Source organism: Chionomys nivalis, chromosome 1, assembly GCF_950005125.1.
Source record: "Chionomys nivalis chromosome 1, mChiNiv1.1, whole genome shotgun sequence".
NCBI lineage: Eukaryota > Metazoa > Chordata > Mammalia > Rodentia > Cricetidae > Chionomys > Chionomys nivalis.
The window spans coordinates 11162920-11190682 of record NC_080086.1 but is presented as its reverse complement, the minus strand read 5'-3'; the positions used below and the strand labels follow the sequence as shown (position 1 = coordinate 11190682).

The 27763-nt window shown below is 39.7% G+C and overlaps 1 protein-coding gene across 3 annotated transcripts in view; it reads left to right on the top strand.

The window, feature by feature from the left end:
• The window catches only part of Pik3c2g (phosphatidylinositol-4-phosphate 3-kinase catalytic subunit type 2 gamma), a 324648-nt gene that overhangs the window by 176512 nt on the left and 120373 nt on the right, over positions 1 to 27763 (top strand). For all 3 annotated transcript variants that reach the window (XM_057780802.1, XM_057780793.1, XM_057780784.1), the window contains 2 exons: positions 17211 to 17391; positions 21810 to 21917. In XM_057780802.1, coding sequence (XP_057636785.1) covers positions 17211 to 17391; positions 21810 to 21917 — 289 coding nt within the window. The remainder of the gene's footprint in view (positions 1 to 17210; positions 17392 to 21809; positions 21918 to 27763) is intronic.

Genomic DNA, 27763 nt, shown 5'->3' with positions numbered 1-27763 from the left:
TAAGTCATTTTTCTCTCACTTGGCCTAAACCATTATATTTTTGAAAGTGAAAAAGGTTTCCTATTATGGTGTTTTTAAAAAATTCCATTGTTCTGAGCCACAAAATTTCAGGTTCCTGGGAAGTGAAAGGAGAGGACAGAGCAGGGCTCCAGACTTTGAATCCACTCTCCATAAGAATTCACCAGGGGAAAGTGAGCAGAGCACTGGGACTCCTGACAAAATGTTGTTCAAAGCTTCTGAATTTTTCACAATTCAAAAAACTCAAAAATGCTTCTTTCAAAAAAAAATATCAAAACAACTTGTTTATAGAAACAGCCAATCTTTCTATAGTTCAGGTGTACTTGCTAACTTCTGTTTCTGTGGCTCTTAAATTTTCCCCTCTGTGGGAAAACATGGAAGTAAGTAGTTAACTCCCTCCAGTGCTTGGTGAGATTTAACCCAGAAGCAATGGCGTGTCTTCTCAGAAACACAAAAGCCCTTGTTTATTTGGACCAAGGAATGGCCCGCTGATACTGCACTGACACAAGTGTGCCATACCAAATTCTGTCTGTGTTCATGACATGTATCCAACTCAACCATCCCAGACTGATTGTTGATAACAATGATCCCAAATATGTGAATCAAGGAGGAACATGTGCACTGCCACCATTCCGTGTGCTGATGAACTAAGACCCCCTTGTACTCCATCTTGTGGGTAAAACAGTGGTCCCCAGAGAGAGCTGCTCAGTGGGTTCTCTCCCTGTTTTCCTGGGTTCTTGAATTCAACACTGCTGTTGCAAAGCTTATAACAAATTGCCCTGACTCTTATTGAAGTAGGGTTTTCTTTTTCTTTTCCTGGTGCTTTTCACAATGACATAAAACCAATTGAAGATATTGAACTCAAATATCCTTGAAGCCAGACTTGTCCCGAACACTTGAGGAAGCCCTCCATCATTCCTGCTTTTATCAGCCCGAGCATGGGAGCTAAACAACTTTTAGACAAGGAAAACTTTCAACTTAGCAGTTATTTTGATTGAGTGAAGCTGAAGTTTTCTATAAGGACATGTTTAGCAAAACTTGTGGCGTGGGGCTAGGGGTAAAATAGGCCACACTGCAACCAAGTAAGCTTCTGATGTATGCAGAAGCGGGAACTAGGCTGACACTGTGTACTAATGGTACTATCAGAAATAACTCTGGTCATCAGTGAGCTCATAGTAATATCAGGCTTGGAATTATGTCATCTAATCTTCACAGAAATCTTGCCAGTAACTATCATTGAATCCCATTGTAGTTAGAACCATTAAACCATGGGTCAAAGGTCACATGACTATTAAACGGCCCTATCACATTTCAAACTCAGAGATATCTAACTCCTTAGCATGTCTTTTGCACACTTCAGGGCAGATGTTCTTAATCCAAGAGAGAAAGAGAGATATGGGAACATAAATGAGGGAATTTCAAATGAAATTTCTTCTGGAAGATGCTGGACGTAGTGGTGCATGTCTATTAGTCTAGCTCTTGGAGAAGCAGGAAGATCAGGAGTTCAAATCCAACCTTAGCTATGTAGTGAGTTTCAGGCCAACCTGGACCACATGAGATCCTATCTCAAGATAAAATAGAACAAAATGATTTTTATGCAAAGTTTAAAGATTGTTATTAAATTCTCTAGTTGCACATTTCCAGAATTCTTAGTGAAGAGGATGATCAAAATTAACCAATTTGCCATCTCTTCACCCTGTTTTCTTCATTCCTCATTACACTCCAAGTAGTAAATAATGGAATATATTATCTTATTCTGTCACTTATTAAATTGAAAGAGAAAGGAAATAAATTCAAGTAATGCATAAAATAAGAAAAAAAGTGACTTTAGAATATTAAAGTTGTTTAACATAAAATACTAACATGGCAGAAAATAATGATTCAGGAAGAATTCCAATGATAGAGTATAAAAGTGTTTTATTCATAATTCAAATTAGTAATTTTCCAATTATAACAGAACAAATGTCATGTTCTAAGAAAGTTAAATTGAAAAACATACACCTTTTTGGTAAGAAAATTCTAACCAATTAATTTCAAAGCAATTTTAATTATCTGCCCTTTGAGCATGTAGTCCTGCCTCCACTGATGACTTTAGAGACAAGGAACTTCATTAAAGTCAAAGTGAAGGTCTCAAACCTTTTCTTTATGGGTAATAACAAAGGGAGAAACTTAGAAATCCCTAAGTAAAGTGATGTCCAAGGAGACAAACGTCTCTAATGAGGAGACAAATAAAAATGATATTATCATACAAATGATTGTACATCCAAATGATGTAGATTGTTCCAGAGACTTTAATCTTCATAGCCACCTCAGAACTTTTGCTTTTGTCATTAAAACTGTTCACATCTTAAATAAGAGCAGATTCTGACTGAAGCTTGACATCGTCTTGAATTAACATTTTAGAAGTCAATACTAAGTTTTAAAAACAAAATTTCAAAGAGTCCTTGGAAAGAAATGCTCTAGTTATTTATTAAATGATTAGGCTCACCTGACCCCATTACATGCATCCTACATAGGCTTGGTTTGGTACACTGTCCCCCAACATTCAAATATCCTAGCCTAAACTAATTTAACTACCGACAACAGAATTGCCACATTTAGGTTAACTTAGTTAAGAAATTATTTCCGCATGGTAAAAACATTCAGAATTTCCCCATGACCTGAGTCCTGAAATTACAATATGACAGAGAATCTCTGCTATTCTCCTAAGAATTTTTGTCTCTTTTTCATGATTTATTTTTGTTATTTTAAAAAGTTTTAGTGTGTGGGTGTGTGGGTGTGTGCACGCACTGCGTGCACACACACATGAGTGCAGGAACCTACAAAGACCAGAGGCCCCAGATCCCTTTGAACTAGAGTTAACAGGCGGTTATGAGTCATTGACATGGATGCTAGAAACTGAACCTAGGTTCTATGCAGGAGCAATTTATGCTGAACCATCTCATTAGCCCCTCTTAAACATTCTAAAGGCTTCATATACATACATACATGTATATAGTGTTTAATTTTTAATTAGTAGTATTGTTAATAAATCGCACTTTAAAATATGATTCTGTTTTCATCCAAATATTGTTCTACCTACACCTATGGAAAAGGGTTTGATTATTCAAAGAAAACACGTATGGAAACACAATTGGTTAAGAGTCTATAATTCTAGACTTATCAGCAAACTAGCGGGGTACATGTCCTGAAACTTCAATTCATGAATACAAGAAATCAATTTCAGGAAGATGGGTATTCCAGCCTCAATCTGTTAATGTGGTAAAACACTCTGATCAAAAGTAGTTTAGGAGGCAGAAGGATTTCTTTCAGTTTACAGGCCACAGTCCATCCCTGACGGCATCTGGGTAAGACTCCAAGAAGAACTTGAAGTAGAAAGCATGGAGAGCATTGCTTGTTGCTGACTCCCAGGCTCATGCTTATCTAGATTTTTTTATACAGCCCAGGACCACCTACCCAGAGAATGGTGCCACTCATGGTGGGCTGGACCCTCCTATATCACTTAATGATCAAGAAATCCCATGCGTGTGCGCATGCACATGCAGCCCCCACACACACATGCTCACGAGCCTACACTATTCCTCAACTGGGACTCACTTCTCAAACATTCCAGGCTGTGTCAACTTGACAGCTAAAGCTGACTAGGACAAAGAGATATATTTACTTGATAGTCATTGATTCCCATGTTTAACAAACACTGAATGCCTATTGCGATGGTGTGGTTTTCATCTATGCTTCCTGACTCAACTCTATTTCCAAAGCAAGGTACTGAACTGAGACTTTCTCTCTGCCAAGACTGTCATAGGGATTCTAATCTTTACTTACCTCTCTGTCTTGGATAAAGTTGCCCATAAAGAATTTCAATAAACTACCCAGATATGATAATAGGTGCTATATTAAAACCCCCTTAATTCCAGAGGGGTCTAGAGAATACTGGGAGAAAGAATACTGCACAGAAAGGCCTAGAAGCATCAAGTATACGAATCTTGGTGAGTTGTCTGCCTAGTGCACTAGCTGTGCTATGGTTGATCATACCTATGTGATAACGTCTGCATCAGAAACAAAAATAGGATTTGGAGAGCTCTTTGACACATGCAGGAACCTAAAGAAATATGGAAGCTTCCTTCCCTCTCCATGCACCTTCCACTATGCATCCCCAAGCAAGGGGGCCTATGTTGTATAAGACAGAGTGGGTCTCTGGGTTCTGGACTTGAGTTTCTCCTTTAACTTCTTTTTACTGTGGACTGTAGCTTGGACGTGTAAGAAAAATAAATTTTTTTCTCCCCTAAATTGCTTCTGGTCATAGTAATTTGTCCCAGCAAAAAGACGGAACCTGAAACAGGATTTCATAGCAGAATAACTGTCAGGTGGTTTAAACAACAGCATTCACTTTCCATGATTCTGGAAGTCAAAGGTCCATGATCGGGGCTGCATCTGACTTGTAGACACATTCTTGTGGCCTTCTCTGGAGGCACATGCCTCAGAGACCTTCCTTCCTCTTCTAACAAGGACACCAGCCCTGTTGGACCAATGACCCACTTTTATGACCTCACTTCACTTTCATTAACTCCTTAAAGAAATAGGTTTTATCTTCAAATATCTCAAGAGTTAGGGGTTTCCAATACTGGTGCTAAATAGAAAGCATTCCATCCATCAGAACAATGGATTTGATACCAGACATTGTCCACACTTTATAGGCACTCAGGTTGAAAGCAACTCCTGATATAGTCAGGTGAACATTCTGGGAATGGGGAATGTCAGGTACTGTTTCCATACTCATGTCATACGGAGATTGTGCCTACAAAGTACACTCCGGACAGTACCTCTGAAACATCACACAGGTCATAGGCAATTAGCAGGTGGGTCGTGGAGGTCTCAAAGGATACCAGGAAGCCCTCCCTAAGTTGCTGAAAGGGGTGGGATTGAAAGGAACAAGCCTACTTCAACCCACAGCTTCTTTCATAAGGATGAACAGGAGCATCCCTGATATTTTCTCAGAACATCAAACACAGCTCCAAATCTTACGAAAAGCATCCCAGGGAAGCTTCAACATTTTTACAGGACAAACCACGCTGCTGGTGACTCTGAAAAGTGAAGGTTGAAGCAGCTGCCCCAGCTGTGATATGAAGCTGGAGTTCCAAGAACACTGGATATTTCAAAGCCCGCCTTGCCTTACACCTGTAAAACTGCCCCTCCAGCTGTGTTCAAACACCTGAGCTGCTCCCCTCTCGACATGGGGATTATAAGGCTTTCCACAGGAGCTGCATGAGGACAAAAGGCTTGGGGGGGTGGGTAAAGAGGATTATTTTATTAATAATATTAGGTTGCTATTCTTATGAAACATTCATTCCATTCAACCAAGGAATTGCTTTATTGTTAAAAGAAATTTTGTTAGGGGAACTTTATGAAAAAGATGCTTACATTGCCTTTAAAATAACTGAACATAGATTCTGGAAAAAAATTAAAAGAATTGAGTTAGGAACTCAGAGGCATATTTTCCAAGAGTAAGGAAAAAATAGTCATCTCTCTGACTAATCTAAAATTCCACCAGCAGACTTTGGGCATTAATTACATGTCAGGCAGAATTTATTGTGTTATGTATGTGTGCCGATGTTAGAGAGTTCCCATTTCTCCTCTGCTGTAACTTGTAGTTATTTGGAAGCATGGGTCCAATTAAGGTGTGTTGTGCAAAGAACACATGTTAGCTGTGCCCAGTCCATCTGGATCCTCACATTCCCAGATGTTATCTGTGTATTACTTTCCACCTAGTCCCTTCCTCCCCACCTTCACCAATGCCACCCACTCCTATGGTTCTTTAGGAACCACAGCAGGCCAGGTTTTTCCACAGTCTAATGTTGGTCCTACTTTCTCAAGTGAGGAAGGGATGGAGGAAGACTGAGTACAATGGATGGCGTATATTATTATATTCCATGTTTCTATGTTTCTTTGGGGTAAGGTGAGGAGGCAAAAGGCTTCCAACTTTAAAACATTTCACACAAAATTATATTTGGTCTAACAAGCTTGTTTTCAATTTAAAATTGTATGTTAAAAAAGAAAGGAAAATAATGATTTTTTTGGTGGACTTTGGCAAGGAGTTTTTAAATAGCAGAACCAAATGAAACAAGGAACTTGGAAAGAAAGAAGGTAATCTCAGAAAGTTCAGCTTCAGTGGATTAGGAAGAGAGAAGCAAAAAGAATAGATCAACTATAAGTACAACAGGAAACTGGGGAGGGGGAGAGAGAGAGAGAGAGAGAGAGAGAGAGAATTCCTAGATTCCATACTAGTATCAGTTTGTAACCAAGTTTGATAGACTCTCAGGAGGTACAACCCAGGAGTAGTAAGTGAGGACGCTGGGGTCAGGTATATGAGTTTACATCCTCGGCCCACTGGCTTTGACTCTGAGCAAATTGTTCAGTGTCCATGAACCACAGTGCCACAGTATTGTCAGGATTCACAATGCTGAGCTCATGTGTAAATTGTCTACCTCAGCAGCAAGGCAAAGAAAGGGCTTGGCAAACATCTAGTGTAAAGTGGATGTTTGATAGCTGCAGTAAGAATTACAAATACGAGTGCTAGAACCAGAATTTGGGGATCACTGACCCCCTTCCACCATTTTATGATCCCCTGAACCCTTTACCAGACTTGATAGAGATAGAAAGTTCAGATTATCCTGTAGTGAATTTTAACACAGACACATGATGTGCAAAGAACTCTATACACAAGTCAAGAACTCTGCGTTCCCATCATGGAGCCCTGAGCCAATCCCTAGTTTTAGTTACCTTAACGAATCAAATGGGGGGGGGGGCAGAGGTCTCAACAAGTCATTTAACTCCACATCTATGTAGTATCAACTCCTGGAAAATGTAGGTCATGATGAGGGTGTGTGTTTGACTAGTGTGAGAAGAACAAAAAATAACCAGGAGCGCCCAGGACACATGACAGAGGTGGAGGTTTTACCCAAGGAGGAGCTGCAGGAGCAGAAGGATCCTAGAGTTCAGAGAAAGGAGAAAAGTAGAATGTGAGGAACGGGGGATTGAAGGTGGAAGGCTCCACAGCTAACTTTGGGCAGTCATAGACAGACTTCCTCCAATGGTGGTATTTTTAAAAATTATCAAGAGAGGGTAGTAACATGGGAATGGGGTCTAAGAGAGCTCAATATCCATGTCTTCCTGCTTAGTTTAAGAAAATGACCCGCAACAACAATAACTAACTCATATTAAAGCCTTAGAAACTGAAGGGGGAGGACAGGTTTCCTGTTCTAAATCATATTATTCAGGATTTGAATACTTCTGATATTTGAATGCATGTGAGTAGATTAGAGAGACATGGTGAACAATACCCTTCAGCAGGATGAGCGGAAGGGGTCTAATTTTCTCAATTTTCTCTTATAGGTTCAGAAATCTCAGAGGGGAACTTTCTTGCCAAGCATAGCTTCTTCTATTACAGCTCCCCTTTGATCCTAAGAACGTATCATTGTAAGACAGAAATCCGTGTTGTTACTGATCACGCAAGCTGGATGCTATCTATCCATGACTAATTTTTGTCCAGAAAAATCCACTTAAAGTTTTAATGAAATATGTGACTAAGATGTCCATAAAACATTCTATTTCACTATGATGATTAGTTATGACAATGACTATATACCTGTACAGGCAAGCATATACTCTGAGGGGCAGCACTCAGTAGAAAGGGATACCCAAAGACAACAACTTTAGCTTAACTCTTTTATTAATCTAGAGTTTAGAAACCTGTGTTGATGCTAAAGAGATGGTGCAGAGCTTAAGAGCACCTGCTGCTCCTGCAGAAGGCTGTTCTCACCGTCCAAATCAAGAGCTTACAATCACCTGTAACTCTAGCTCCAGGAAATCTGATGCTCTCTTCTGGACCCTGCAGCCATTACACATATGGGGCATCCACTCAGACAGAAAAACAGACACATACACACAACAATAAGTCTTATTTTTAAAGACCCACACATTAATTTTATCATCACTGTGGCAAAACTTACATGACAGAGACAATGTAAGGAGTATATATTTTGTCCAATGTTTCTGAGGTGTCAGTGAATCAGAATGAAGGTGTGGTAGATTGGCTCATATCACAGAAGACAGAATGCAGAGCAAACCAGAGGCAGATATGACCACCACACCACAGCCCCAAGGATTCATATCTTCCAATCAAGTCCCATCTTCTAACTCCCAATAGTCTCTGCAGATTTTGAAACTTTTATCAAGGGATCAAGCCTTTGATTATGTCTAACCTCTCTAGAAATAGCTGATGTGGAAACTACCTTAACTGTGTAAATCTGGGTTACATTTCTTTATGCTGTGGAAATACTTTAACTATGTAAAGATGTGTTACATTTGTTTATGCTGCATTTGTTTAATTATGAAAAGATGTGTTATATTTGTTTTACCTTGTCTGCCTAAGGCATCTTATTTGTTTAATAAAAAAAGTTAAAGAATCAATAGGTAGGCAGGAGGTATAGCAGGGATGTCTGGACAGAGAGAACTCTGGGAAGAATAAAGGTAGAGTTGCCAGCCAGACACAGAGGAAGCAGAACATGCAGGAGGAGAGGTAAAAGCCATGAGTCATAACACATAGATTAGTAGAAATGAGTTAATTTATATAAGAGCTAGTGAGAAACAAGCCTAATCTAAGGCCAAGCTTTCATAAGTAATAAGAAGTCTCTCTGTGTAACTATTTGGGAGCTGGCAACAGGACAGAGAAAGACTCATTACAAATAGCTTCATAGACACCCCCAGAAGTGTGTTTCCCCAATCTCCTAGGTGTTTCCTCTTTCAATCAAGTTGACGATCAAAGCATCACAAACCACATGTCCTTATTTTGTGCTCCAAGCCTTTTATCTTCTGGAGTGCTGTGGTACTTCTACAACAGTCTTCCTCTTGCACTGACTCAGATTTTTACTGTCTCCTACAGTTTTCTTCAAACTGACGAATCTGGTAGTTTTAAATAAAACTTTTATTATATTTTGTCCTATCTTTAGCCATCCACACCCTGTAATTAAAACCAGAGTAGGTTCTAAAATGTGCTGGCAGTTTTTAGCTATCAGATGACTCCCACCAGTCCTTTCCAATTTACCATTTGATTTCCCAGTAATTCGACACGTCCTCACCCACCCCCATCTATTTTGCAGCACCAGGTGGGTTTTAGATTGGCACCTTGCAATGGGTCAGAGGTGAGTTAGTGGCTTCCTAGTTGACTTCCATTGTCCCTTGACTTTGGGGGTAGGGAGAGAAAAGAAAAAGTGATTTCCACACAGAAGAGCAAAGAGGCATCTGCAAACCCCCAGTTTGAGTTAGGATTCCCCCCCCCCCAAGAATTCTTTGTCAAGAATGTTGTGGTTACCTGGTTTGAGCTCTGGGGCTATGGGGAGGGGGATAAGGGAGTAAAATGGAGGAGTATAGGATACTTTCATAGTAGAAGCTCTAGCTTTGGCTCCTTTACCTACACATATGTGGTCACACACAGTTGCATTTCATGGCTTTATTTGAAACATGAGAAAATGATAGCTTTGATTTGTAAAACAGTTTGGGTACATACTGAAGCCACTCCTTTACTGATCCTTCTCACCCTGATAGCCTTGACATCAATTCCTGTTCACCCAGTCCCAGGGGAAATGACAAGCTCTTTTACTGAGTGGCAGGCTCCATGCTTGTGTGGCACCTGAGTGTCTGTAGAGGACTCTCTGTATGCCTGCTTCCTTGCTACACTCTGCAAGGAGAAGGGTCATTAGGGAACTACTGCAGTCCCCAGGATGCTGATGACTCCTGGCTTCCAAACAGCCCATCTGAGAACATGTGCAGAGTGCCCAGGGGGAGTGATGCTTTGTGTAGTGTAGCCATTAGTCTATTTCCCAAAAATCCTTGGAGAGTTGATCTGAAATAGATTCCCAGAAGCTGAGACAGCAGATGCACCTCTCCCCAAACAGTCCAAGATGCAGGCACCTCCAAGGCAACAAGAATGCATACTATCATTCAACCTGACTATTCAGATGGTTCTCCACCCAAAACCATCCTTCCAGTTCGACATACCAGACTCTATGTGCTGCCACTGCGGCAGAGTTCACAGTTACCCCTCCCTCACTGCCCTTTGCCCATGTTTAACCATGTCATGTAGAAGCTGAACAATCTCACCATCACACTGCTGCTTTTAACAGCCTAAGATGTTCCCTCTGACCGTCTCCATTCAGATGCATAACATTTGGCTGGCCAAAGCAGCAGATGGCACTTAGGCCTATTCAGATTTGTAAATGAATCCAAAAAGTATGCTAGTCAAAATAAAATAACAGTAAAAATTGCAGCATCATGAGAGAACATACACATTCAAATGAGCCAAGCCAAATCATTTTTTGAAACACCCTTTGGGGTTCTTTATGGTCCATGAAAAAAAGCTATTTTTATTGCTTAAAGTTTTTTTATTCTGAAGTAGCATCTAGAAATTGATCACTCATCTAATTCATTAGATTTGGTTCCTGATAATTTTTATTTATTTTCAGTAATTAGGTTTGCCCCCAATTATCCTCACTATTACCACTGGGGGTATTAAAAAATTATCTTCCGCATTGTAAAGGGGATTCAAACAAAGGTATGAAAATAAAAACAGAAAGAAAATGAAGAAAGTGGAAAGTATGGGATTTGGCATATTCATCCAATTTTTAAAAATTATTTTTGAGGCAAGGTCTTACTGCATAGACCTGGATATCCTCAAACTCACTATGTAGACCAGTTTGACCTGGTACTCACAGAACTTTGACTGCTTCTACCTCCTGAGTGTTGGGATTAAAGGTGTGCACCACTCCTGACTGACTGTTCTTACCATAACTCAGGTTCGAAAGTCACAGAGGCTTGCAGCAACCAAGCCTTACTTAGCTGCAACTTCACTTCACAAGGCTCCGAGCATCCAAAGTGAACTCTGTTCCACAGGGTCCCCTCACCTCAGTCAGTCCTCCAGAAACTTCTCCTGGATCTCCTCACAGCTAAATCAGAATGGCGTGGAACTCCATTAAACCCCAGAGAATGTGTAACATATCTGAACTTGAGTACACAGGCCATCTGGTTTCTGGGTCAGCACCAGGACAAACCACATAGCTGAGCTAACATGGTGCAGATAAGGATATTCTGCTCATTGGAAGGCATTGGAAGTCTTCTGGAAAATTGAGGGATTAGCAGTATTTCTCAGAAGAGAAAGCTTAGTGTTGGAAACACTTATCATATCTACCACCCAAGACTGGGCACAATGGAATGTCCACCTATATGATAATCATTATCTGCAGCCATAATATGTACATAAACAGTGGCTAAATCTTTTATAGAACCCCTCAGATATTTAAAAGTTCTTAAAATAAAAATAATCTCTAAAGAAAAAGAATTAACTATTTTTTATGTATTGTATTTATGATTAGTTTTATAGGTAAGTGTTGAATGGAGGGCACTTGTGGGTTCCCAGCCTCCTGGATAGTTTAGACCCAAAATAACCACACAGAAACTGTATTAATTAAAGCACTGCTTGGCTCATTAGCTCTAACTTCTTATTGGCTAACTCTTATATCTTAATTTAGTCCATTTCTAGTAGTCTGTATATCACCATGAGGTCAAGGCCTACCAGCAAAGTTTCAGCACATCTATCTCCGGTGGTAGCTCCATGGCGTCTCTCTGACTCTACCCTTCTTTCTCCCAGCCTACAGCCTAACTTTTCCCACCTAGTTTTGTTCTGCCCTGACATAGGCTCAAAGCAGTTCTTTATTTATTAACTAGTAAAAGCAACACACAGACAGAATCACCTCCCACATGTAAGTAGTTACAAACTATTGGTATTGGTAAACAGATACTGCCCGATAACAAATTGATTGGAAAGCACGTACTTGCCTTGGCTCATAAACATGCGACATTCACAGGATGAAAATGTAGGAAAGCAAATCTGTATGTTAACAACGGACAAATTAAAGGGCCCTGACATTTGTGCAAAGAGTGTATACCACATTCCTCAGTGTGAAGTGCTAACTAAATATCTCCACCACTTAGATGTAAAGTAAAATTAGCCATGCTATTAAAATATTAATATTAGCAACTCTGCATTAAGAGTTGGGTTTCAGTCTTTGTCTCTCTTAGGGTTTTAAGTGTCCTTGAAGAATTCACAAACCAGAATCTCCCAGTGTTTTCTAATATCAGTTTCCTGATCCGCACACCTCAGAGCATGTAAAAAAAAAAATTTCAAGAAAAGAAGGAAGCAAATAGAAGTGCTAGAGTGGCCAAAAGTCATTCATCATGGTGGGATTCCATCCTTTTCTGTTAATGGCTGTGGGAGCCTCTCTTCATTCGCATGGAAGTCGCAGTGGTAAAAATCTCAGCTAGCCCCTATGATGTGGGGTACTGTGCTGTGGGGAACTAAATTAAGAGCAGGCAGACTGAAGTGAATTTGGGGGCAAAGGGGACTGGATGGTATGATTGCTGTGCTCTGTCCTGCTGGCAGACTGATGAGATGTGAATGCTCTACTTTCCCTGTGGCTCCAGCATCTTGTTTATCTTGTGCCCAGATGCTTGTCATCTGCCCAGAGAATTCAGAACTGTCTTAATATCTGAGGAAAACCTCCATTTCATGCTAGCTAATGTTTATGGTTATTCTGAACATCTCTGAGTCCAGGAGAGTCAATTAATTTAGAGACATCCCATCCTGGCAGATGTGCTGCCACCAAAGTTACATTTCCTTCACCCTTGATTCCTGTCTGTAATACTGAACACAACCAAAATCTTCCCTAGTTATCTGGGTTTTATGTGTGTATGTTCATTTTAGCATCACCAGGGTGTGCTGTAGGACAATGGTCTTATACTTTGTAAGGATTTGTCACTTGTATTTTAATAAAACGCTGGTCAGCCAGTGGCAGGCAGGAAGTAAAGGCGGGGCCACCAGAACAAAAGAATTCTGGGAAGAGGAAAGGCTGAGTCTGCAGTCTTCACCCAGACATAGAGGAAGCAAGATGAGAATGCCTCGCTGATAAAGGGACCAAGCCATGAGGCTAACACAGACAAGAATTATGGGCTTAGATATAGAAATTAGTTAATAAGAAGCCTGAGCTAATAGGACAAGCAGTTTATAATTAATATATACCTCTATGTGTTTCACTGAGACTAAACAGCTGTGGGATTGGGCAGGACAGAAACCTCTGTGAACAAGGGTGTATATTTGGTATAAGCTCATCAAACCAGATGGACAAGAGATGACATCAAGTAACATCACAGCTGGGTCTTGCAGGCCACAGGACGAACAGTCTCAGAGTCTGTGCATGGTCATATCCCCTGCCTCTTAAAAGCCTGCTCTTTCAATAGGTCTGATGTTCCTCAGTCCCTTGACTTTCACTTTCTATTTTTAAACATTTTACTTGGCAATCTCTTTCAGAAAGGATTAGTGTAACGCTCAAGGGACAGTAGCCAGCTAATTTCTGGTTTCTTATAAACAGAAGCAATGAGTAAAAACCACAGCATGAAGGATTTGCTCATTCTTGGAGGGAAGGTCACTGACACACAACTGAGAGACACCCCGCTCAAAACTGCGCAGTCTCACCATTAAGGACCCTGTTAATTTCTACTACCAGTGGAAGTGTCTGTTCCTAAGGGTGCAGGGGCAGAATAATTGGCCCCTCATGGTCATCACTAGCATTGTATGACTTTATTTCTACCATGTGTGAAAACAAACTCCTTACACAAAGAGCTTGAGCCCCACCTCATCAGAAGAGCATGTGATCTTGGCAGGATTTAGGATTTAAGCTAGTTACATTCTCCAAGAAAAATCCCAAGAGGAGCCTCCGAGCAGTCTTAGCGCTGATGTGTTTTACATCAGAGTCACATATTCTCTATGCAAATCTTCTCTGCTCTACTCCACTGTAGACAAGGACTCAAACTGATATTTTCCTTCTTGACTAAAAAGCAGTAAATGCATGGCTTACAAGAGAAGTAAATTTATTTCTGACAGAATCAAAAACAAAGGCATTAAAACACCAATTAACTATCCAGTTCTGGCAGTCCTTATAATATCAATCCTTTGGTTATTTTAGTAAAAAGCTGTAGGTTTCACTTGTGCAGAGTAACATCTTCTTATCATTTATACACAGCAGTTCAGTGGTTGTGAATTTGTACTTATAAACTAGAAGCGGTTAAAATATTTCAGAGAAAATTGGCTCAGTATTCAAGGTGTAAGAAAATGCTGACAAACGTGTGTGGGAAATGGAAACCCCCTACGTCACTGAACCCAAATAAACTATAAATGGGCACACCACTGCAATCCTTTGCAAGAATTTGAAAGGCATAGTTCTACATAAAATATATTGAATTTGTACATGGCTTTGCCTGCTCTTGCAGCATTGTGTTTGTGTACATGACCACACATTTTTTTTTTTTTTTTTTTTTTTGGAATCTTCAAATGATGTCATGGTTCATTTATGACCTGCCAGGCACTTTGAAACTCTCATTGTGGGGATAAGCAGTAAAGCTTTTCATTGTCTGCTCTCCCCTTAGTAGTAAGCATGTTAGCAGTGCAACACATGTTTTTCTGCCATGCATCCTCAGCTCCTCTGTGTTCCTTTATGTAAACATGTTTCTAGTGCTTTCCATGAGTAATTAAGAATTCATATTTCACACAAAGTTGTATTTCCTTTGAGACAGCAAAGGAGACAATTAAGAAGGACTGGTTCCATGAGGCTTATGATTAAAAGGCATTCGCTTTATAACCACATTCTCTATCATCTTATCTTTATGTAACAGAACAGAACGTTGAACAGATGAAAGCAAGCATCACTGGACCTCTGGAGTGTACTATATGTTGGGCAAGGACAGAAAACTGGGAATAAAGAATGACACTCACTATGATGGCTTATGCTAACTGCCATGGTGCTGACAGGGTCTAGACTCACCTTGGAGACAAGTCTATGGCCTGACTGTGTCTGTGAGGGACTTTGCAGATTCTGTTGTTAGAGTGGGTCTTTGACCCACCCTCAATGTGGACAGCATCATTGCATGGGCTGGAGGTTCTGTAATGAATCAAAAGAAGAAAATAAGCTAAGCGTCAGCACTCACAGTTGTGTTTCCCGACTGTCGATGTGATGTGATCAGCAGTCTCATGCCCCTGCTGCACTGGATCGCACCCTCAGGCTGTGACACTGAACAAAACCTCTCTTCCTTCATGATTTGTAGACATTTTGCCACTGCAATGAGAAGACAACTGATGCATGCTTCTAGCTTTGTTTGCTTGCTTGGTTGGTCTTGCTTTTTGTTTTTCCTTTTGATTTTGGGGGTTTTGTTTTTGTTTTTCGCGACAATGCCAAACATTTTTTTCCCCATATTCTTGACCCCTGATTTTTTTCAAGCTCTTGTAACATGAAAACTATTTTCAAAGAGGAGAAAATTAAAGACTAATTAAGATTACAGGAATTGATCTGAGAGTAGTTAAGTTTCAAAGGAAATGTTCCTTTTTATTTTACTCTTGTGTTTTAGGGCATAATGGAAAGTAAGGCTTTAGCATATTGTAATTGCTTTTAAGGTAATATAAATTGCCAAGTGGCAGACAGAATAATCAGATTCCTGTCTCCATTCCCTGTCCTCGCAAACATCCTCACTCATGCTCTGTGGCTTCATGAGCAGACATCCTTCCAGGCATTCAGAAGTTAACGTGGTGAAGATGCAAATGTAGATAGACTCCATGCTGCAAGGTGCTAGACACATGATTATGTCAGCACTCCACATTCTCCGCAACTGTACACAGTGAGGATCATTATTTTATACACAGAGAAAGAAGGAGAGATTCTTCAGCAGTTACGAGAACATGCTGCTCTTGCAAAGGACAAGAATTCAGTTCCCAGCATCTACTAGGATGACTCACAATCACCTATACATCCAGTTCCAGGGATCCAACTCCCTCTTCCAGCCTTCAAGGGCACTTGTACACATATGTATGCACACACACACACACACACACACACACACACACACACCTGCTCACATATGCACACACACCCTTTAAAAAATTAAATATCTTTTTGAAACACAAAAAGAATATTTCAGCTTAAATGAAAAACATTTAGGCGATGAAAGGAGACAGAGACAAAGACCCACATTGGAGCGCCTGACTGAAATCTCAAGGTCCAAATCAAGAGCAGGAGACAGAGCACGAGCAAGGAACTCAGGACCACGAGGGGTACACCCACACACTGAGACAATGGAGATGTTCTATCGGGAACTCACCAAGGCCAGCTGGCCTGGGTCTGAAAAAGCATGGGATAAAACCGGACTTGCTGAACATAATAGACAATGAGGTCTACTGAGAACTCAAGAACAATGGCAATGGGTTTTTGATCCTACTGCACGTACTGGCTTTGTGGGAGCCTAGGCAGTTTGAATGCTCACCGTACTAGACCTGGATGGAGCTGGGTGGTCCTTGGACTTCCCACAGGGCAGGGAACCCGGATTACTCTTAGGGATGATGAGGGAGAGGGACTTAGTGGGGGAGGGGGAGGAAAATGGGAGGTGGTGGCGGGGAGAAGGCAGAAATCTTTAATAAATAAATAAATAAATAAATAAATAAATAAATAAATAAATAAAAAGAATATTTCAGCTTAAGTGGCACATATGGTGTAGAGCTAAGAATTAAACCCAGAAATGTCCAGAAACAAATAAAACAGTCTCTTGACTCTCTAGTGTCTTCCTACAGATTACCAGGGTACATTCTGATGGTGGAGTGGCATCAATGCATATAGATGTGATGGATTGGGGTAGATTCTCGACAAAATGTTGGCCTTCATAGTAAAGCTAGAATAATAGCATCATCCCTTGGAAAAAAGTGTTTATAAATCCTTGCCCATATTTTAGTAATTCTGAGATTTCCTGACTTAAGTGTTTGTTATAGAATTAAGAAGAGTGAAAGAAGAAAAAGTACATTGGGAATTGAAATAAGGATGGGCAGTGTTTTTATTGATTCTTCTCTCTTGGAGCCTCATTAGCTATCAGGTGAAATTTGATGACTGCCAACAAATAAACAGCATTCTCCCCATTTTAAGCTGCTAAACTGCCCCAAGCCACCACATACAGATTAGTCTGAAATGTACTTATCGTTACTGCCGGAGGTGTTTTCTTTCTTTTGTAAGTCTCCTTCAAACACAGAACCTGCTTTTGCTTTCCTCCAGGCTGCTGAGGGATGCACAAGGTGAAGCCTTCTTTCAAAGCTGGTATCAGAAGCTGTCGGCCACTCTCCAGTTCTGTGTAGGAGAAGCCCTGAACGATGAGTTTTCCAAGGAGCAGAAACTTGTTAAACTTTTGCGTGATATCGGAGAGAAAGTCAAGTCAGCCAGTGACCCTCAGAGACAGGTTGGTGAAGCAATCAATCTTTGAATAATGTAAAATGCCTACCTGTGAGTCAACTGTTTCAGTTTCATTTCTTGGAAAACCAACTCCTCAAATAAACTTAGTAGCAAAAATTTTCAATCAAGTATTTTTTTCATTTATTTCTCTTAAAATTAATGGGATTCTCAGTTGCTAGGATATAAATGACTTTGGTATGTCAAGAACCATGTGTGACCCAGACAGGTCTTAACAAGAAGTTATGTACTTGAAAGCAGTTTGAGCAAAAAAAAAAAATCCTAAGGATATTGTTGTAGGAGGCTGCTTGTTTGTTCCCAGCTGCTCAGCCCCTAAATTATCACACAGAAACCATATTATTTGCAAAACTGTTTGTCCAATAGCTTAAGCATATTTCTGGCTAACTCATATCTTAAATTAACCCATCTCTATGAATTTGTGTGTCGCCATGAGGCTGTGGCTTACCAGGTAAAGTTCCGGCGTCTGTCTCTGGTGGGACTACACAGCATCTCATGACTTGTCTTCTTTCTCCCAGCATTCAGCTTAGTTTTTCCCGCTTACCTATATTCTGCCCTGCTCAGGCCTAAGGTAATTTGTTTATTAACCAATGGTAGTCACAGCATATAAAAGGGAATCCCACATCAGGAGATAATATTTCTTTAAATTTTATTTTACTCTTAATTGTGTGTGTGTGTGTGTGTGTGTGTGTGAATATGTCCCTTTGTGAGTATGTTATATGAGTGCAGATGTTCCCACAGACCCATGAAAGGCAGCAGGGCCCTGACACTGTGGTTACAGGCAGTTGTGGGCTTCCTGTCTTAGGCTCTGGGAACAGAACTCAAATCCTCTGGAAGGTCAGGAAGCACTACTTATTTTTAACCACTGGGTGATCACTATAAACCCCTGAGGTTACAACCTTAACACTGTGACACAATCAGCCTTCTGAGAGAGGGTCACAGTCCAGTTCTATGCTATTCTAAGAAACATTTTTATAACAAATAAAATTAATTAAATAAACATCAACAGTACTATGGGTAGTCATATTTTTATATTAAGATCTACATATAACAGTAGTTCTCAACATTCCTAATGTTGCACATTCCTTTGATATAGTTCCTCATATTGCATTGACCCCCCAACACAAAACTATTTTTGCTTCTCCTTCATAACTATAATTTTGCTATTGTTATGAATAATAATGTAGATATCTATGTTTTATGATGGTCTTAGATGACCCCTGTGAAAGGGTTGTTCAACACCCAAAGGGGTTGCCAACAGACAGGTTGAGAACCATTGACATATAATCACTAAAGTATTCTGCCTATTTCTCAGCGGCATAACTGCATCTTATTCTTTTTCTTGACTTAAATGAAGCATATTGGAGCTTTTTAATTATCTGCATCATTAGCTCCTTTCATTGATGCAGACCATTAAGGAGGTTATTTTAAGCTTGATGTTCCATAAACAGGAGGGCAGTGGACACCCACCCTCTACATAAGGAGCATTATTCAATAGCAGTTGAGTACTTACCACAGACAAGAAGTTAAGGATAGAAATTATGGCTAAAACATGATCTTGTCTTTAAGGAACCTCAATTCCTTTGCACTGCCTAAAATCAATAAGAATGTTCAACAGATGATATGAAATAGCAACATACAAAATGTTCTATGCTGGTAGAGTTTTTCTTACTGCAGTCACTCTCAAATAATCACTCAGAGGTGTAATATTACTTACAAATGTTTGACCAGTAGCTCAGGCTTATTAATAACTAGTTCTGACATTTTTAGTTAACCCGTGTTTCTTATTTACTCCCTGCCACATAGCAGTACCTTTATTAGCATGGCGTGTTTATCTCCTGCTCCCTCTGCATCTGGCTCAAGACTTTTGAGTCTGCACTTTTCCTTCCCAGCATTCTCAGTTTGACTTTCCAGCCTAACTTTATCCTGTTCATTGGCCAGTCAGCTTGTTTATTAAACTCACAGTGGCAAATCCTCACAGTGTACAAAGGGATTATTTCACAATGGTTCTAAATTTGTTTCATAAACTAAGATTTTCCTACTGAAAGTCATTACCTCTAATAAAAATGCCCGAAAGTATACTACTTCACCTATGTAAGAGGTAATGGAATCAAAATGGATAAATACGGAATGTATTCTTTAAGTGGGAAATAAATAAATACCCCCAAAATACTTCAAGCATATGAAAGGTAGCATCTTTTAAATCCTGGAATTTCTTCATTAATAAAAAAGAATATCAAATTACATATATTGGTAGAACTTTCCAGAAATTTTGATTTAGATTTGTTTCTCATCTCCTGATTTAGACTTTCTCAAGGTTCAGGTACACACCATAGCTGAATAATCCTGATACCTCTGGATAGCTTACATCAAGTTCCAGAGGGTCACTGGTATTACTAACATTTTTACCTAACTGGCAGTGTTTGTTAAAAAAAAAACACAAAAAATACCTTTTCATATGAAAATAAGAAGATGATAAATAAAAGATATGAGGATAATGGGTATCTATTTTTAAAAACTTTCATATTTTATTATATGTATTTTTATTATCTGTGAATTCCATGCATACATATAATGAGTTTTGATCAAATTCACCCTCATTCCTTCACCTAAAATTCCCCTCTGTCTTTTGTAACATTTTTCCCTCCTAACTTTATCCACTTTTTCTCAAATTACAGTCCACTTATTACTTCAGTATGTGAATGGGTATAAGGCTATCACCAGAGCATGGGCAACCTATCATCGGGGCTTCATCTCAGAGGAAGTTGACTCTTCCTCTCCCAGTAGCCAAGAATCATCAATAGCTCCTCAGCTAGGGGTGGGACTTTGTGAGCTCCTACCGCATCCATGTTAGAATTTTGGCTTGTTCCATTCTATGTAGGTCTCATTAAGACATCACAGTCACTGTTAGTTCATGTGTGCAACAGCCCTATCATGTCAAAACCACACATTTTTACATCAATAGCTAACTTCAACTCATCAATTTTCTACTATCTCTTCCATGATAATCCCTAAATAGTGCTCTTGTGAATTTTATTTTCTTGTGGATGTGTATGATGTGTCAGGGAGCGCACACATGCCATGGTGTGGCCGTGGGAGTCAGAGTACAACTTTCAGGAGTTGGTTCTCTTCTACTTTGAGGTTTGGGGATCAAATTCAGATTGCCAGACTGACCTGAGAAGCCCTTTCACTTGCTGATCTCCCATCTTGATGGTGCTTTTTTAAAAAATATTTTATTATCTGTTTAAATGACAAGCACTGGATTAAATGTAACTGCAGAAAATGGCGAAGAGGTTTTTGCTTAATGGGAGTGTTACCACACACTCTGTCCCTCAACACTTCACCTTAGCTTTGCTGAAACCTCAGAAAAATTAGGAAATGGAAACTCATCTCCTAAAGGAAAATTGTTTGATTGACAGTTTGGGTGAGTGCTGAGTTCTCTTATTTTCATCTAACAATACTGTAACTTTACAGAAAACATGCAACAAAGGTCAAAACATATGTCCTGGCTAATTTAAATGTGAGGTAAGTGGTCAGATATGTTGGCAATATCTTCCTGTGTGTGAGCACTGTGCAGCTCCTGGGGAAATATGGATTCTGTGAGATCTGTTGATTTAGAGTCCTTCGCTGAGGAGCATGGATTCCCCTTCATGAAATAATCAGGCAAACCCGCATAGAGATAACACAAGAAGGAAAGTAGCAGAAAAATGTCAGGGTGGAATTTTCCCTCCTTCTAGATCCTGGGAGAAACAGATTTTGTCATTTGACATGAATCAAGAATAAGAGCTAAGAAACTTTCCTGAGATAAACTCTACTAACCAAATTAAATTTCAGCTTTGTCATTCACATGAAGTATTTTCAAACCTGGGATGAAAAGAGTTAGAAATGTCCTCACTGGTATTGAATGAACAGTTGTTCACATTATTGTTCCTGACAGCATAGTCCCATTAACGTTTGTGTCATTGTTTATAGATACGTTTAGTAAAATGTGTTGACTATTACATATAATACCTGATAGCTATAAATGAAGATTTCAGGAAATTATCTTTAAAAGATCAAGTAAATAATTGCTTAACACAGGGTTTGAAATCAGTGGACCACAGTCAAATCCAACTGCGTTTTGCCCACTGTACAATGCGTGGCTTGACATTTGCTTCCAGTTGAACTTGGGGTCTTTGAGAAAGGACATGAACTCTTTCGCTGGGTGCTTTCACCATCCCTCCTATTGTGTCTTTCCTGCTGCTCCATCATATGCCACTTGCCACCCACCTGATCCCACAGTCTGTCACAGCATCACCCCTGAGGTAAAGAGTTTATTTAATCAATACAAGAAACGTGTAACTCATATAAAAACTTGAGTTCTTTACAATTTTTTTAAACATTGTTTTTTCTAATTTTTTTTTCTCACAGGATGTTCTAAAGAAAGAGATTGGAAGTCTGGAAGAATTCTTTAAAGATATAAAAACTTGTCATCTTCCTCTGGACCCGGCACTGTGCATAAAAGGAATTGATCGTGATGTAAGTCAATATATTTAATAGATAATTGGCTGCTTATTCTTTTATTCTTTAGTTCATCAAACATTTTTACCTAGCATAAATGATTCACAAATGAATAGTGCAACTACCTTAAAGAAAATAGTTTAATCCTCTCCACACTGTATATATTGTATTTATTTTGCTGAGTTAGAAAACCATTGATCCTGTAGCATATTTGTTGGTTTAGAAACAAACTATCAGTTTATTGAAAAATGAAAAACACAAACAACGCTATTTCTCAAACTGAGTGGATGTCTTTTACCAACTGGGATTATTGAATTGAGAGCTTCATGCATTGTAGTGGGAGCTGCAGGCTCTGTTCCTGCCGCTCCAGCTCCTGGTTGCCTGGCTAGCTTATGCCCCCAAATAACAACACACAAACTGTATTCTTTTAAACATTGCTTGGCCCATTAGCTCTAGCCCTTACTGGCTAATTCTCATATCCCTATCAACCCATCTCTAATAATCTGGGTAGCACCAGTCTTACCGGGAAAGATTCAACATGTCTGACCTGGCAGCTTGCTTCATCGTGTCTGCCTCTGAGAGGAGCTGCCCTGCATCTGAGCTCACTTCCTCTTCCTCCCAGAATTCTGTTCTGTTTACTCCACCCACCTATATTCTAACCTATGAGGGCCAAGCAGTTTCTTTATTTTTTAACCAATGACCTTCCTCCATCATTTCCACTTTTTCTGTTTAAACAAAAAAAAAAAAGAGGAAGGCTTTAACTTTAACATAGCAAAGTTACATATAACAAAACAGTTATCAAGTAAAAATTATAATATTTACATCTATTTTATCTTTATCATAACTAAGGAAAACTATAACTATAACTATCTATTTTTCAACTCCATCAAAAACTCCAGAAGGATATAATATTACCTAAGTAAATGAGAAGTAAGCAACTTACAAAACTCTAGAAATCACAGAGACATCTCACTGTCTGGACAGTCACCCAAAGTTCCTCTGTACTGTTGGGGCATCCATCTTCAGCCTACAGGCCCATGGTATCCAGCAGACATTTCCATGAAGCAGGAAAATTCAAAGGCAGTTCAGTCACTATCTGCTGTGTCCTGCAGAATGTCTTGCACTCTTTCATGAATCAGGAACCCTGAAGGATCATCTCACCTTTAAGCAAGTTCAGTAGTCCTCTCTCTGTGGGTTCTCTGTGTCCAGTTTATACAATAGTCCAGGCAAGAGCAGTTTCTTGCCCAAATGTCTATCAAACTCCATAAGGTGCCTCTTCGATGCCCATCTTCTTTCTTCTTGAAGTAGATTGGTGCTGCTAGGAGCAGACATGTCTCATTGTCATGAAAAGTCCTAATTTATTAAAACATTTAAAATGCCATATTTTATAATCTTTGAAAGATATGAAGAGTGCCTATCTAAAATATATCTATGTACATCTAGAAAATCTTAACTAACATGACTACAAACTTGAATATTATGATTATCTATTAACAACTTATATACATTACATTTTTAAGTGAACTACACAATCACAACAGCTTAATCAATATTAGAAATACACATACATATAACAAAATTGACCTTAAAATCTATAGCAATGCAAATCATTCATACCTATATCATATCCCCCTTTAAATGTAAAAGAACATTTATAAACAATATTTGGGAACATGGGTGTAGTTATTTCTCTCCAAACTGCTTCCTGCTGAATAGGGGTGTTGTTAATTATGTCTTTTATGGTATAACCTGTGTGCCAGGGTCATCTCAGTCAGCAGTTGAGTGAAGTGATTTTTTTGAAGGTGTTCACAGCAACCTTTCAGGAGGGCATGGTTTATCATACCATATTGGGATGGAAGCAATCCGCAGGGTGTCATCGTCTGTGAAAACAAAAGAAGAATCTCTTTTCCAAAGTATCATATTCTTAGATCCAAATTCTGAAGTCAAGGTATTTTCAAAATATCTATGTTGGATTAGTTCAGTAGCATTTATAAACAAATATCTTTTAGCAGCTGTTGCTCCTTCCTCAGCATTCAAACAATTCAAACAGAGTGTAATAGCATACAGTATCAAAATTCTCTGTGTATTTTCCATCTTTGTGCGCTTTATTTTAACCTCTATTTTGTTTATTTTTACTTTTATTTTTTGCTTTTTGAGACAGGTTCTCTGTATCTTTGACCTGGAATAACTCTGTAGACCAGGCTGTCCTTGACCTCTCAGAGATCTGCCTCCCAGGCATTGGGATTAAAGGTGTATGCTACTACACCTTGAACTCACAGAGATCTGTTTGTCTCTGCCTTTTAGGCACTGGGATTAAAGGCATGTGCTACCACACCTTGAAGTCACAGAGGTCAATCTTGCTCTGCCTCCCAAGTGTTGGTATTAAAGGTGTGTACTACCACACCCAACTACTTTCTTCCTTCCTTTTTTTTTTACTTTTAAAAACTTTAACTTTTAGCCTGCATATATTTTTAACACACTGTAAATCATTTAGAAGTTTTCTTTGTTTTTGATGCTCTCTTTACTGTATCTCTCTCTGTTTTTCTGACCATATGAGTCTTTAATTTATCAAGCAATCTCAGTAGGACTAAAGCCGTGGCTTTGATGGCTAGATCCAGCCCATTCCTTAGCTTTCCAGCCTCATGGCTGAGGTACCGACTGTAGCCACGTTTATTGCTACAACTCTAGGCATCTCAAGGTCCCTGCCAGCAAGCAAACTGCAACAGTTATTAAGCAACAATCAAAAAGCTCTGTAATCAGGACTGCCTGCTTGAAAGAGTCAGAGTTTGCCCTGGCAGGATGGACCAGAAAGCCAGCATTTTAAAACAGCACAACTTTTTTCCTGCTACGGCTGAAAGCAAACAAGCGTGCAGTCAGCTTTTCACCAACACCATTTTAAGTGTTTCGTGGCAGGACCTCTTAAAAGAACTGAGGGTTTTGCAGCTAAAGCTGACTCAGAAAACCTCTCTTAGATGAGAGCGCTTGCTTGCCTCTAGCAAGCAGAGCAGACCCGAGAAATTGCTGCTACCACGTCGGGCGCCATTTGTTGGGAGGAGCTTTGGGCTGTGTTCCTGTCGCCCCAGCTCCTGGTCACCTGGCTAGCTTATGCCCCAAAATAACAACACACAAACTGTATTCTTTTAAACACTGCTTGGCCCATTAGCTCTAGCCCTTACTGGCTAATTCTCATATCCCTATCAACCCATCTCTAATAATCTGGGTAGCACCAGTCTTACTGGGAAAGATTCAGCATGTCTGACCTGGCAGCTTACTTCATCGCATCTGCCTCTGAGAGGAGCTGCCCTGCATCTGAGCTCACTTCCTCTTCCTCCCAGCATTCTGTTCTGTTTACTCCACCCACCTATGTTCTAACCTATGAGGGCCAAGCAGTTTCTTTATTTTTTAACCAATGACCTTCCTCCATCAATGCATGAAACTTTTCCATATCCCTCTGAGTTATGAAAGGTTGGACCAGCTGGCAGAGCTGGTTATAATTTCATGCCTATTTTTATTATGTGTATAATGTGTCTATTACATTAATCTCTTTAGTTATCCAATTCCATTTTGGTTCAATTTAATATGCATCAGTGTGTTACTTATTTTGTGATTTTTATCCGTGTCTGTAAAGTCTTTCCTAGTGTTTTCAAACTCATGAATTCCTAAGCCTTCTATTCCTAATCCTCTGTCATGTGGTACCTCTTCAATAGCTTTTCTCTGACTTGGAATCTCTCTTTCTCCTTTGTTCCTACTAAGCTTTATTATCCTCCCTCTCGAAAATGCTAGAGTGGAAAGACACTAATAAGGAAAATGATGATTGATAAGTGAGATTTAAAAGTGAAGAGGTTAAGCTATCATGCATGAACAGTAAATGATTCTGAATTCAAGTCATAAGACAACAAAACCAACAACTAATGAGAGAAAATCAGTCTACTACTGATGTAAATACAAAAAGCTTGCCAAAGATTTTATTTTACACCATCATCTCAATGACTTTGCTACTGTCAAGACCCTTTACAAACTTTCCTGACATGCTTCAAAAACATATTTGGGGAAAAAAATAACAAGACACTAAATCCTATAAATTGGCATAGGTCCATATGGGCTAAAATTTAAAACATTACTAATGGTTTAAAAGTTGTTTGAGTTTTCAAATATTAGCTGTATCCATTGACTAATAAATAGATAAGCATGTTAGAGATACTTAATATAGAAAGAAAAATGGGATCACAAACACCAGTTCTTGGTTTTTGCTTTATTTTTTTGAGAGAGAGGGAGACAGAGACAAAGAGAAAGATAGGGAGAGACACACAGAGAGAGATAGTTTAAGGAAATATGATTTAATTTTGGGAGCTAAAATTATAAGTACATTGTGGATTAGACATGCCTTGGGTAGGAGGTTGTTGTAGGCAGTGTTTGTGCTAAGGACTGGTCCTTGGGAAGCCAGGGTGAGCTGGCTGGGCAGCAGTCAACAAGGAGGGAGGTGCTATAGCTCACCCCATTGCCAAAGCTACACTCCTTCCCTACACTGGAAGTACTGTCCTGAGGCTCAAGAGCTGCCCCAAGTAGAGCCGATTCCTGGCCCTATTTGCTGCGACCCTCTCTGGAACAGATCTGAGCTTCTGTGGCACAACCATAGCCAGAACTGAAATAACCATATGACATTCTCATGGCACCATTTAATCCGTCGTCCAGTCCTACCGAGCAGTGGGATGACAAACCTTACAGCCAAAATGAATGTGGTAAAGCTCTTGTTGGAATAGAGATGCTTACAGAGCCTTCTAGAGTCTACACTGGGGAGAAGCCGCATGCAAGCCGAGAGCATAGCAAGGCCTTCGGATAGAGAAAATGTCTCACTCATTATCAGAATCTCCATCACCAGAGTCAAACACATACAGGTAGGCAGTTCAGAAGATCTGCCACTTAGAACTCTTGAGTTGTTGACTGCAAGTGAAAAAGCCATTGAAAGCAATGTGACATGGCAGGGTAAGCTTTGTTAACCAGTCATCTTTAAGAGGTGGAACCTAGTTAAGGCGTGGCTTCCTGGAGCTGAAGAGAAAACTGGGGCACTGACCAGATGCGCTCTCTCTCTCTCTCTCTCTCTCTCTCTCTCTCTCTCTCTCTCTCTCTCTCTCTCTCTCTCTCTTTCTCTCTCTCTGTGTGTGTGTGTGTGTGGTACTCCCACGACAGTGTTGAACTTGGACTTCCCGTTCCTGTCTCATGAGTTTTTCCCTTATAATAAATAAAAATATAATTGTTTTATCCTTTAGCTAGCCTAGTTATTTCCCGTATTGAACTAATTTCTACAGTGACAAGACATTCAGTCTCTTTCTGTGTATCAGGCACCACATGAACAAAGCCACTCTCTGGATGTATAGCCATGTAAACATATGCAGTCACAATTCACACCTCATTATACAACAAAAAATTTCACATTGGTAAGGGACTTTATAAGCATAATGAATATGAGTTCTATTGTAGTGCCAGTCCCATTGTTTGTCAGAGACACCTTACACATGACGTAAGGAAGCTATCTGGTGTGTGTATACCATTACCACTCCTAGTTCACAGTATACCAGAGAGTTCACACTGGAGTGAATCTGATGAGTTCAGTGAATGTGGGAAAGACTTGAGTCTGTGCTTTATCAGTGGGAGAATATCTCGAGCCGGACACAGTTTATGTCGTAAAGCATAGTTCTCAAAGGCAGACAGCAAGGGTCTTAGGTTTGTGTTGTGTTCTCTTTATGAGAAAAATTCTCAACCATGCCTCCCCCAGGGAACCTCTAATTGTATGATTCCTTGATTTCTATTTGAGTTGCTGAGGTATGACCAGGTGATGAACTTGAGATTCTCTTAATGCAGTCTGT